The 12976-nt window shown below is 37.2% G+C and overlaps 1 protein-coding gene across 5 annotated transcripts in view; it reads left to right on the forward strand.

Annotated features, from left to right (window-relative positions):
* The window catches only part of ANAPC10 (anaphase promoting complex subunit 10), a 32759-nt gene that overhangs the window by 1488 nt on the left and 18295 nt on the right, over positions 1 to 12976 (forward strand). For all 5 annotated transcript variants that reach the window (XM_059470411.1, XM_059470413.1, XM_059470409.1 and 2 more), the window contains exons 2-4: positions 4948 to 5064; positions 6365 to 6455; positions 7194 to 7314. In XM_059470411.1, the coding sequence (XP_059326394.1) occupies positions 4950 to 5064; positions 6365 to 6455; positions 7194 to 7314 (327 nt within the window). In that variant the 5' untranslated portion in view covers positions 4948 to 4949. The remainder of the gene's footprint in view (positions 1 to 4947; positions 5065 to 6364; positions 6456 to 7193; positions 7315 to 12976) is intronic.

A 12976-nucleotide genomic window follows, 5' to 3' on the forward strand; every position in this document is an offset into this window, starting at 1 on the left:
ATTATTTTTGACAATGAAAGTCTGGTAATTTTCACTAATAGGCTTAAAGCTATGCACTGGAGGCAGGGTAAAAATAATAAGTTTATTGAAGTTGTATTGAAAGAATAATCTGAGGGATCAAATGTACAGGTGAGCCAGTTAAAATAAGGTGCTGCTGAACAGTTACTATGATTATTAAATATTAATTAATTATGATTATTAATTATTAATTAATTATCTTCCACCTAATAAAAAAAATAGGAGGCATAGTGAGAGGCTGGTTTTCAGGTATATCTTGAGATTTTTAAAGAGCAAGGGTCCAGCCAAAGAAATGAGAGCAGGGACAAGAGCTTGTAAATGAGTAGTGCAGTTAAGAAAATCAGGGAATCTTAGGTATGAAATTCCCTTCTGTTAAGAACAAGAAAAACAGTCTTATGGATGTTGTAAAAATGCTGAAGCAGTCAGTGCAGCCTTTGTTCAGTTTTCCTGGAAAGGCTATAGTCAGATATTTGCTAAAACTAAGTAAAATTATATGATTGGAATGCAATCAGAGTATTACTTCTTAAAAGAATAAAAAAAGAGAGAAAAGCCACATGATCTCTGATCTCCTGAATGATTCTGAGGAGTTGGTTTGGGAAGGGAATTTGTCAATAAGTAGAGGACAATTAAAATCAGTGTGCACACAGGAAATATTCCAGTGTGGCTTGTTGAAAGTAGTCAGGATTAAACTTTATGTTTTACAGTAGCCAATGCACTTAATAAGGGGGGAATACGAGGAGTCTGCCTTGAGTTTTACAGGATTTCTGCCATTGTTCAAGCTACTGAAGTGTGCTCTGAAAATAATTATTTTTAAAGATTTTTTTTAAGAGATTTTGAATTTGACTTGTAAATGACTCTTTTAAACAGTGGTGTCATGAAATGTGCTCCTGGAGAGTTCAGTTTTGAGGGTATTTTCACTGTTGCCTGGAGTGTGGAATACAAGTTGAAAGGATTGCAAGCACTGTGCAAGGGTTGGAATTAAAGGCCACCTTGAGAAGCTTGGTAGCAGGTTGGAAATCAGTGTAACTGAGCTCAATTCACAGGAACTGAGGGAGGAGGAGAGCACAGGAATAAAAATATCAAAGGCCTGGTTAGTGGAAAGGGTGTCAGTGAACAGCAAACAGTATCCCAGAAAACACTGGGCATTTATACTGCATTTGAGCACTGTAATGCACATAAAACCAGTATTAATTGAGAATTATGTTCTTTCAACTACCCAGGTGTTGCTTTGTCACAGTAACAAGTGTGAGTAAATATAAAGGCAAGGGAAGAGATTACTCAGATGATAAAAGGCCTTAGCTAAAATGGTCTGGTTATTTTTTTAAACAACAGTGGTGGAAATCTAGACTCTGCAAGAATATTAGGTTTATTAAACTTTATGAGGGGAACTTGAAAGGCATAGACACTCTAGAAAAGAGGAAACTCAGAGCAAATTTGCTGAGTGCCTTCACATCAGTAGAAGGGTTGCTGTGTAAAGACCAGTGATTAACAAGTCTTTGAGTTCCCTGTAGATCAAGAGATGCTTGTTTTTAGGTGGTGATACTTGATTTGGATGCTAAAGGAAAATCTTTAGCTTTCAGGTTGATGAAACCTGAAGCTGGGTGTCCACAGATCTCTTGCTGGAGAAGTAAATATCTGGACATTTACTTCTCTCAGATCTCTCAGGCACAGTCAGGTCTCTCAAGGGCCCTTCCAGGTGTGTATTTAAACAGTTCTGTGCACACAGTGTGGTGGAATTGCAGGTTTTAATAGGGGAAAACTGCTTTGGAACCTGCAAGTTTCCTTGAGCCTGGATTTTTATGGAGCTTTAGTAGGAAAGGCCCATGGTGAATGCCTCAGTATCTCCTCTTGGCTGTGTGGTGCTTACACAAGGGTTTGCTTCCAGGTGTGCAGCTTTTCCAGGTGCCTCCTGCTGCTTTGGCTGGGGAAGGCAGACTGGCCAACCATTTAAATCCATTTCACTCTCTTCATAAACTCTGCTTGCTGAAACATCTTCAATTGGCTGTTACAGGGCTGGAATGAGAGAACTTCTGTGAGAAAGATAAGGGATAAAGAGATCAAGAATGGGGGGAAAAGCTGCTGCTTTGTCTTGAGCAAAGGATGTGCAAACCCCACAGAAGGGAAAATGGCAAAATGCAAGTGTGGCCTTTATCGTGTCATGAAGACATTCATATATTCGTGCTGTTAATAAGGAAACAGCAGCTTGTTAATGATCTTTTGGAATAACTGAATTGAAATTCAGAGATGTTTCCAGCCAATGCTTCTAGAGGTGCAGTGTGTCTTTCCATTTTTCAGCACATGTCAAGGAGAAGGCCTTCTACAAAAATTACTTATTTTTATGCAGCTTAAAAAAGCAAAGAAAAAATTTAGTAGGTGACTTAAATTCCTTTTAGAGCTAAGTATTGATGTCTCATTTAAAATGAGGTACATTTACTTCTGCTAGTAAAATGTCCAGAAGTGTTACTTGAGTGAGCTGGCCTGTTGCTATATTGTTTTTCCTTAGTACTTCTCTCAGCGTTCAGGTTTTAAAGTTCTGAGTATTGGGGAGCTACATTCTCTCCAGAATGTTTGTTCTTGAGCAGAACTTCCCTCATGAAAATCTGACTCATTTAGTTCAGCCATTGAAAATTTTCAGTCTGTCCCATCACTAGTACACAATATGTGGCTGATTTATTTGCCAGCAGTGGTTTGGAGTTGAGATTTTGGGGTTTGAGAATCTTTTCCTGTTAGATAAAAAGAAGTAAGCTCAGTTTAAAACTGTAGGGAACTGGAATGATGTTTCTTGCTGTGTATTTCAGACTTCCAAAATGTAATGCCTCCAATATTTGAGAACCAGTGCAATACAAGTGTTGCATTATTAGGTTATTTAGAACTTTGTTCTGTGTGCTGACCCTTATAAGAAAGCTCAACATCATTATTTAAGGTGTTCTGCATACTTTGAATATTCCAGTAATTTTTTTCTAAAAGCATATATAGTCAAGTTTGTGGTATAATCTGAGTAAGCAATGTAATTTCTGTGATTTACCTTGTTTTCATGGGATGCTTGCATAGTCCTTGTGTCTTAAGGGTGGCATTTGGAGTTTTTCATTCATTTTCTCTTTAAGTCAAAAGAGTGTCTAGTCTTGCTGGTGATAATATTGAAAAGATGTTTTCTATGATGTTTTTGAGATGTGATCACTTGAATTACAAGTGAACAATTTAGCTTTACTTTGTGAGGTTGAAATTTCTTTGTATCTTTTTAGAGGTTGGAAGAGCAGTATTTTTGGTGTCTGTGTAAATCTGTGAATTAAAATGAATGCAACTCAACCTCTCTTAGTTCAGTCACAAAAGTAAAAAAAAAAAAAATTGCTCAGAGTTTGGATTAGAAGGTCAGTTGAGCTTTAAAATTCCCAAGTCTGAGATAATAGTCTCCCCAATGCCTAATAAACATAGTTTGAATTTTGGTGCAGCATGGGGGTGGACTAGTTGATTTTTGAAGGTCCCTTCCACCACTACAAACCATTTTGTGAAGAATGTTTGTTTTTCAAGTAGCTACGAACTATATATTTGTAATTTTTTTTATTTACATGGCATTAGAATTAATATGTTTGTGAATATATATGTGATATCTGTAGGATTAGCTGTGTGGTGTCCAACATCTTTTGAGAGGATGGTGTTTGAACAAGGATTTTGTCTGAAGCCTTTTGTGACAGTTGCTGTTGTCAGTATTTAGATTTTTCTACACATGCAATTATCTCTTCAGATTTTGTTTATGGCAGTTAGGACTGCAATCTTGTATATGAGAAAGCAGGTAAAATGTCTGTGTCAAGCCTTATGTTTGCAAAATTAAAAGAAAATACTCAGGGGCCAATAGAAAGTGTTTTGTGCACTAGGGAAGTCAGATGTCCTGTGGGACATTGTAGCTGCAGTGTCACTGGTGCATAGACAATGTTGTCTGTGCCTGGTGTCAGTTCTGTAGTGGGTGAGGAGTGGATCTTGTGGGTCCCAGCCTGGCTCAGTCCCTGTCTGCTGTCTGGGAGAGGCACTGGAAGAGAGATTAGCAGAGCATGATGTGATGTCATGCATGTCAGCAAAGGATGGCAGGTCAGCTCTAACTCTCTGACTCTTTAGTGCTCTATGGTAATTTGAAGCTTTAATGTAGTTCTTTTCATGCAACTTATGTTTCTTTGGAATTTTTAAAAGAATATTTTAAGCTACTTCCTAGGAAATAGTCAAGTGCTCTGTGCTTTACAAAGCCCAGCTTAATTAAGTTGTCCTGTATGTGGTGATGGTCTGGGTGTTGAGGGTGAGTGTGATTACTTGGACAGTGCAAGTCACAAGTTAATGATTCCAGATGAAGTTATAAAATTCAGGAAATGGGCCATAAATAAATGTGGCTATAACCAATTACTACAAATCATACAATTTGTTAAGCTCCTGTTTCCTATTTTAGGGGAGAAGTATCTCTTGCTCTAGTTTCTGAATTTGTAGATTAAGAGAACTTTTAAGTGTATCTGTGGGAGAAAATGAAGTTGTGCTGCTAGCCTTTAAATTAACATTTGCAATTTTAATTTCTTAAAAAACAGAACTGTAAAAACCAAACTCTGAAACCCTAACTCTGTATGCATAAATGAGCATGATACAAGTAAAGTATGTCTTATGGATGTTGCAAGCATGTATTGAGTTCTTAAGGACACAAAATTTACACATATATGCAACCTCTTACATATATTGCACATATATATTCTATATATTTATACATATTACTTTATAGATATAAATGAAATGTTCAATAGACATGCAAAAATATTTGTGTGAATATGTATAAAGTCTGTAGGCTGTTCTAAAAGTGTGAAGCCAAAGAATTAAACTGACTATGTGAACAAAATCCTTTAATTTTCCCATCAAGCTAAAAACATGTCAACTAACTCCCTTGTTTTCTCTCACTAGAAATGACCACCCCAAACAAGACCCCACCTGGTGCTGATCCAAAGCAGTTGGAGAGGACTGGTACTGTTAGAGAAATAGGCTCACAAGCAGTTTGGTCTCTCTCATCCTGTAAGCCAGGTAAATCACAACAATGATGTAAAAAGTTGAATGTACATTTATGTTTTGGCAGTAAAAAGCAGTAAAAATGCTGTAGTGTAGGCTGTAGTTACTATGAATAATGTTGGCCCTCTCTATATGTGATACAATATGAAAGTTCTAACTGTATCAGAAATCCTTCTATGAGGAACTATCTGATATGAACTAAACAGAACTCTTACATATTTTATATTAATTTTTCTTTTCATTTCCATGGTGAACAAACTAAGCAATGTAAGCAGAATCACACCCAGCACAGTGAAATTGTTTCTGTGCTTTAGCAATTTGTCTGGGTGTCTTCCATTTTTAACTAAGGATGACTGTGCAGCTGGGAGACCTAAATGTTCTGCCTGAACTTTGAAACTTTGTGTGGGCTCAGTCATTACAGGGTGGCCCTGAAACCCTGCAAATAAAATAAACATGTGGTCCTGAGGGGCAGTTTGTTATACCTGCTCAAAATACCTGAAAATCTATATTCTTTCCCCTTGGGGTGCTTGAGTTGCTATTTCAGAAATATCTGTTGGGAATTGATCAGCTGTCTTGCTGCACCCTAGGGTTAGTGATCTCTTTATGTCACAATATTTTGCTCAGGCTGAATGACTTTGGTCTGAAATCCTGGAATATTGGAGAAAAAAATCTTGTGGTTTTGTTGCTTAAACAGGGTGAAGGAAATTTTTTATTAAACTTCTGCTGCTATATTGAAACTGTAGCTAGTGTGGACAATCAATAAAAGGATGTAATTAGTAAAAGGATAATGAGGGAATAGAAAATACAAGGCTGGAGTTGCTTCTTCAAATGTGATGGCATTAACCTTTAGGAATACTGGTTTTGCCATGTATTGCCTGTTCTAGCTAGTACTTGAAAAAGCAAAAATATTTTGGGACATGACTTGAAGAGAAAATGTTGCATTTGGCTAAAATGTTATAGTGAATGGTCTCTGCTAATGATTTTGCTTTAGTTCAGCAGTTAAGTTACAGAAGATGTGGAAAAGTCTAACTGTTAATTATTGCTTTGGCAACCACTATGAATTACTACTTAACCACTTGAAATTCCAGGACATGTTGGCATGGATTTGCACCCCACAGACCTCAACAGTGTTGAACCTCTGCAGATTCCCCTATTTCAGTTTTGTGTCAGAAAAGCATAGGTGCACCTTGGATGTCTAGATATATTTCCTAATATGTTGCAACCTGGAAGACATTAATTTGTGACAGTTGAAGAAGAGCTACATTTGCATCACAGAAATGGGATGTTCAAGATTATCACATTTTCTTTTTCTTAGGGTTTGGAGTGGATCAGTTACGAGATGATAATCTAGAAACTTACTGGCAGTCAGATGGATCACAGCCTCATTTGGTGAACATCCAATTTAGGTATTGAAGTATACTCCCTGTGGGTTAGGGTGCTTTGTACTGCTCAGATAAGATAGGAATTCAGCAAGTGCAAGAACTCATGGGTTAGTTCTGTTACCCAACTGGTAAGAAGTCCGATAGCATTTCCAAAAATGAGATATTCAAATGTTATGATCACTAAATATCTAAATAAGCTATGAAAATGAATGTTTATTGGTATGTCAGTTGTGACAGCATCACATTTACTCATGTAAGGTGACTTATGTCCTTATTTTGTGTCTGTGAGTGTCATTTGGAGGGTAGATGGCTCCTATGTAACCTAACAAATGAGTTTGAGAAACTTTTTTTTATTCCATCCTGTTTAGGATGCTTTCAGTATTTTTTCTTTAACAAAACTTGAGAAGAGATGTTTGTCCCCCTTTTAAATTTACTTTTTTAAAAGGCCTTGGTGTAATAAGAGAGCCCATATTTGAAAAGCCTAACTTAAGCTTCGTTATGTACAAGTGCTTTTTTGGCATCTGTTTCTTGGTATACTGACATTCCTGAAGGCAGGCAAAGGAGAATGGTGAAAATCAACTGTGTGCATAATGTAATGTGGAAAATCACCTAGTTCTTCAACAGCAAGTTTCTTATGAATCACTAGGCACACATATATTCATTTCCAGAACATTTAAATCCTTAGTTATAGCAAGATAGCAACAAACTCATCCCAAATATTTTTCTTTATGATGCTTACATAGCTTGTGTTGCTTCTTGCAGAAGAAAAACAACAGTGAAGACCTTATGTATTTATGCAGACTACAAATCTGATGAAAGTTACACTCCAAGCAAGATCTCTGTCAGAGTAGGAAATAATTTTCATAATCTCCAGGAAATCCGGGTAGGTCAATGATGCTTTGCATTCTATCTTAAAACAATTCTCTCTTGTTAGGACATCTGATGTAATAAAACAGCTTGTGGTGGTAAAATATGGCATTGTGTTGAAGGGGGAAAATGGCTGGGTTTATTTTGATATTTGCTTTTAGTTTTTATCTTGTAAATTTAGTAGATTGGTTTCTGTTATTTTTTTTCAGATTCTTTTTACCAAACATGATTGTAATTGAATATGTTCATAAATTTTTATTTTGAGTATTGTTTTCATTATTTTTCTTTTTAATGCTCAACAGTTATTAAGATGCAAAAATTTTGGATGGGATGAGGTTTTTTAACAATATGAAACAAAATCCAATTTTCTGTTCTTCAGATCAGCTTAAGATTTTGAATGAGACAGATTTGTTAGTGTTTTATTTTTAAAAAGATCAAATTTAGTATTTTTTATGGTGATGCTTCTAGTCAGAACTGTGATAAGATTTGAATTGCTTTAAGTGCTTGGTTTGCCTACCTTTTGGTTAACAGTAAAAGCAGATTTGAAATAATCCATGATCTTGGTAGATGTCCACCTTGGAAACTAATTGGGGCACTTATGAGCAGGTATCTTTGCTCATTCTGGGTCAGGGTAGCCTCATGTTTCAAATTCCTCTTCTCTGGAGCTCAGCACTTGCTGGTATTTTGGGAAGGTTTAACTTAGCAGCCTTATATGGCAAGTGTTACAATAACAGAAGGATTGGGATGATTAGAAAAGGGTGGTGCTAAATGGTGGCTTGATGTTTTACTTCTGGGATTTTTATTTTTTTCACTTGGGATTGTTGGGACTGAAAACCTAAGTCCCAGAGGAAGTTGTAAGTACAAAGCTGCAGATGCTGTGGGACTAAAAAATAGTGTAGTAGAGATGTCTGTTAGCATTATGTATCTGTCTATATCCTTTCAATGATTTGTGATGTTCTCTCAAGTTTTGACTTACACTTTTATCCTAAATATCAAATGGAAGGCTCTTGACATGTTTTATTTTTCTTTAAATAATTAAACATTCTTTTGGAAGAAATAAATCTTCACGTTACTTTGACTTTGATCAGTGGTAAATTCTCTCCATCTTCTTAATTGTATCACAGCAGTTTGGGAGCTGCCCAGTGTCTGAGGAAGGGCAGCTGGATCCTTTCACCTGTTAGTGTGGGTCAGTTTCCCGAGTATCCACTAGATGTCATTGTTGTCCTTAATGATCACTTTGATTTTTGCACTTTTATCTGCCCTTTCAATAACTAAATGATTATTGTCCTTTCTGTAGTCATGCTTAGTACAGCACTGTACATCTTGCTGCCTAACTTAAATTTCTCATACAGTGGTAAACTCCTGCTCTTGAGGGTATGTGTGTGATGAATGTATTAAAGATCTGTAAAGGAATAAAATGTATAGCAAGTGTATTAATTTTCTCCAGTGTCTCAGGCAGGATTTCTTTAGCTCTTTTCTTGCCAAACACGGGATTCTATGCATAATGTATGTAGTTAAAAATGGTGCTTCTATATGAACCAAGTTACTAGCATTTTTTGTGGTATATGAATGTGACTATAACATGATGCATGACAGAGTAATTCTTATGCATGCCACATGCTCTTGTGCTTTTTTTACTTCCAAACTGAGGAGAAAATATGGTCACGCTTCTTATTAATGAGATACAATATTCTGATGCTGTAAAATGCTTGTGACTGTCATCACCATGATGTTACATGTTGCTATCAATTTTCATATTTTCTAAAATGCTTGATACTGGTTCTTGAATTTTCCTTCAGTCTTGAAACTTGCTTCAGCTTCTCTGACACATGGGGAGGTTATTAAAGCAGTGTGAACTGTTATGAGCTCTTTAGAGAAATCTGCTTAATTATACAGTGATTCTATTGGCTTCAGTACTGATTAACTGGGTGGAAAATCAGGCTAAAGCATTTTATATTTTTCCATGGATGCTTGCCCAACTCATAGTGTGTAATGAATGTGTTTTCTTTCCTAATGGTCTAATTTTCAACACAATGCAATATGCTGTTGAGCTAAAGTTTGTCACAAATACAAGATCAGCTTTAGTTTGTATTCTAGTATATAGGCATATCTTGTTTGGAACCTAAAATGAATTTATTTTCAGAAAAAGAGGTTTCTTCCCCCTCGTTTGTACCCCATTGTAAGGGTGAAAACAGCCCTTGCAATCTGGCAGAATTATTCCTTGCTCACTGCAGTTAAGGTGTATGCACCCAGCCTTCTCCTCTGGCACTTAAGTGCCATTGTATCACAGCTTCAAGCTTGGAGAGCAAATATTTTCTCATTTGCCGTCATGGAGTTTTCCTACATGATGGTACAAACAGTCTGGATGGACCAGATAGTCTGTAGAGGCATTTTTGGAACAGCATCCAGACTCCTCAGGACATAAGTTATTACACTTTTTCATGATATGAAAATAACCTATTGCAAAGGATATGAGTGAAATGCTGTCCATGAGAGATCTCTGGTCTTGTGCTGATGCTCACCTGTTTATTGCATTTTACCTCTCCAGAACATTCAGATGTTCAGCAGTTCATTGTGCTGTAAGGAGATTAAGTGTTTTGATGCTAAGTGCAGGTGGTATTTCAGGGTATAGTCTCAATCCATATATAATATATATACACACACATGTTGTAGTTAATAGTGCTTTCTGCTGTCAGCCTATAAAGTAGGATCTTTACACAGACTCAGGTAAAAGCCCTTTAATCTTAATACACCTTTGTTGGCAGCAGTATGAGGCCTTTGTTTTAGGTTTTAGTTGGAGTTTTTTGTTTGTTTGTTTGCTTTTCCTTTGGACTGCTGTCTGGTTTGTTTTCAGTTTCTCTTCTATCCCTTTTGGCCTTGCCTGGTGTTCTGTAAGCAGGTGCAAGCCCAGCAGCCTCCCTGGTGCCATGGGCTTGTGCCTGAGCACCACGGACAGGGCTCCTTCTTCACTGTTTGAGGAAATTCTGCACTAGAGAGGGGATTACCAACTGGAGGGATGCCCAGCTGGGAGGCTTTTCCAGGGGATAGTTAAGGAGGGATGCCCAGTGTTATGCCTTTACTCCTCTGCTGTCCAGTGGCTGTAGGGAAGAGGTTCGACTTAGCCAGACATGTTCTGAAATGCAGCAGTGAGCAATCTTCACCTGTTTTCTGTACATGGAGTAGACTGAGATCCTGAGGAGTGAGGACATCCTGGCTCATCATAGGGCTGCTGCAAGGTAATCAGCCAAGAAAATGTATTCTTGTGGGTCTTTATTCAAACATCTCTAAGGTGCATTTTAAACTGCTTTCCACTGAAGGTGGAACAACTCTGAAGGAGCTGTTACTCCTTTAGATTCCTGACTAAGCTTCAGGTACTTTGGTTAGAAACCATTCCTCTGTGATCTATGTTCCACTCACGAAAAGAAGCATTTCTGACCCTTAATTCTGACCTTTGGGTTCAGAATGTCAATTAAAAATAGTCAGTCTGCTTTCTGCAAAGTACTCTTCATGCTAAGAAAAGACTGAGTAAACTTCAGTTTTATAGAATTTCAATCTTTCCTGTCTGTAGGATGTTCTGTAAGCACAATCATCACACGAGTTGTTAATTTTGATTATCTTGCTGTTAATGCTGGCTGAGTATGGATTTGTTTCTTCAGGATGCACACAGATGCACTGTTCTGTTCATCTGAAGTTTACTGGTGGTGGAAATCTGCAAAGCAGGGGAGTAGAATGCTCCACTGGTACTGGTTACTTATTAAGCCTTGTCATGGGTAGGAATCAAATTTCAGAAAAAAGGTTATTTCCATTTGTACTCTGCAAATTTCCACCTCCCAGCAGAGGATATTTAGTGAATCCCCAGCTGAGATGTTCATATGAACTCATCTTTACGAAAAGAAGGCAAATTAAATGATGTAACATCACTGTTCCCTGCCAATATCATCATCACTGTAGGTGATATGACCTTTTCATCATGTATTTGTGGAAATAACTAATATATGCTTCAGACTGTGGAAATTATGAACAGGATTACAATTTTCCTGCCCTTTGATACTGTGGAATGGTAAGACATCAGATCAGAGCTTACTGTGCAATCATGAAAAGTGCAGGTATTGAAATAGCCTTTTATGCATATGAGATGTGTGTATACAAATAGGGAGGCCACGTGAGAGCTAGTAGAACACTGGAAGATTATTTTGGCCCACACACTATAAAATTGTTAAGCATTTTTATTTTACCTTGTTATGAAGGAGTATTTTAAGAGAAATAAGCATCTCTTCTATAGAGCAAAACTGAACATGGCTTTTATGCTGTGGTACATATAAAAGATATTTTTTCTTTTGTGTCTGAGTGTTCAGTAACAAATCTATGAAGGAACCTTTTCTTGCCCCAGAAGGGCTCAATTAGGCAAGGGTACCTTGAAGAGGCCCTGTATTTTTAATTCTGTCAGTCTGACTTTACTCTCTGAAGCAGAGGAAAAGCCATGTGAAACAATGTGGCAGCAGCTCTATGGAAGGCAGGAAGTTGATGAAGTACAGAGCTTTCCTCGAGGGAGCTCAAGTACAGAGAGCCTAGGAACTGATGGAAGCATTGAGTGTTACATATGTGTGAAAACCTCTCCTGCACTTACAACCTTTTTTGTGATTATTCATTCAAATTCCACTGTGGAAAAGAAATTGGAAAATCAACACCCTCACAGTAAAGAATTTCTTGCTAAGATCTAATCTAAATTTTAGTTTAAGGCCATTCCCCCTTGTCCTATCATTACATGCCCTTGTAAAATGCCTCTGTTCCTCTTTTTTGTAGGCTCCCTTAAGTACTGGAAGGCCACAATTAGGTCACACCTCCACCTTCTCTTCCTGTAGCAAGTGTTTGATTACCTTGTTTCATCTCTTCTGTGCATGAAGTTCTTGTAGGAGGATTTACAAAGATTTCCCCTAAATCTTTGGTTTTTAAATATTTTACTTCTGTAAAAATCTTTCTGGTACTAGTGGCTTAAAAATTCAGATTTTTAAAATTGTGTGTTATCAGTGCAGGTAAACTGTCCTCCAGCATAATGGGGGGATTTTTCATTGGCTTTGATGCAAGCTTTCACTATTGTATTCTAATTACAATACTTTAAACAAATCTTCTAGTGGACATGAACAGGTTGCATGTAGTGCTGTGTGTGTGAGTGGAAGGAGCCAGATGCTTGAACTTTTTATATGGAAAACCAACTGCAAATTTTGGTGAACATATTCTCTAGCACTCTTTTGAAGTATGTAGTGTAGTAATACTGTTGTAGAGTAGTAATTGTATTAGTTGGGGGAAAATTGCTGGTTTTCTGTGATAGTTTCTTACCTTCTTTATATACCTGAAAGATTTATGCAGGGAAGTTTTCAATAATGGAGATCGTTGTACCAATAGGCCAACACCTTTACCATTCCTAATTAGTATAAATGAAGGATCTCTTTTTCACAAGAAGATCCTGTTATGAAAGGGAGTTACCTGTATGGTGAAGGGAGCACATGTATATGTTAATAAAAGTTCTGTGAGAGTAGGGTCTGTCATTTTTGCTTTTTGCACATTTTGCTAGTGGCATGGCCATGCTGCTCATGTACAAGAGTTCTGGCTAGAGCTGTGAAATAGTCTTGAGTTTTTTTCCTAATTTTATTTTTAACTCTACCAGCTTCTGCAGCTGA

This window comes from Ammospiza nelsoni, chromosome 4 (assembly GCF_027579445.1).
Source record: "Ammospiza nelsoni isolate bAmmNel1 chromosome 4, bAmmNel1.pri, whole genome shotgun sequence".
NCBI lineage: Eukaryota > Metazoa > Chordata > Aves > Passeriformes > Passerellidae > Ammospiza > Ammospiza nelsoni.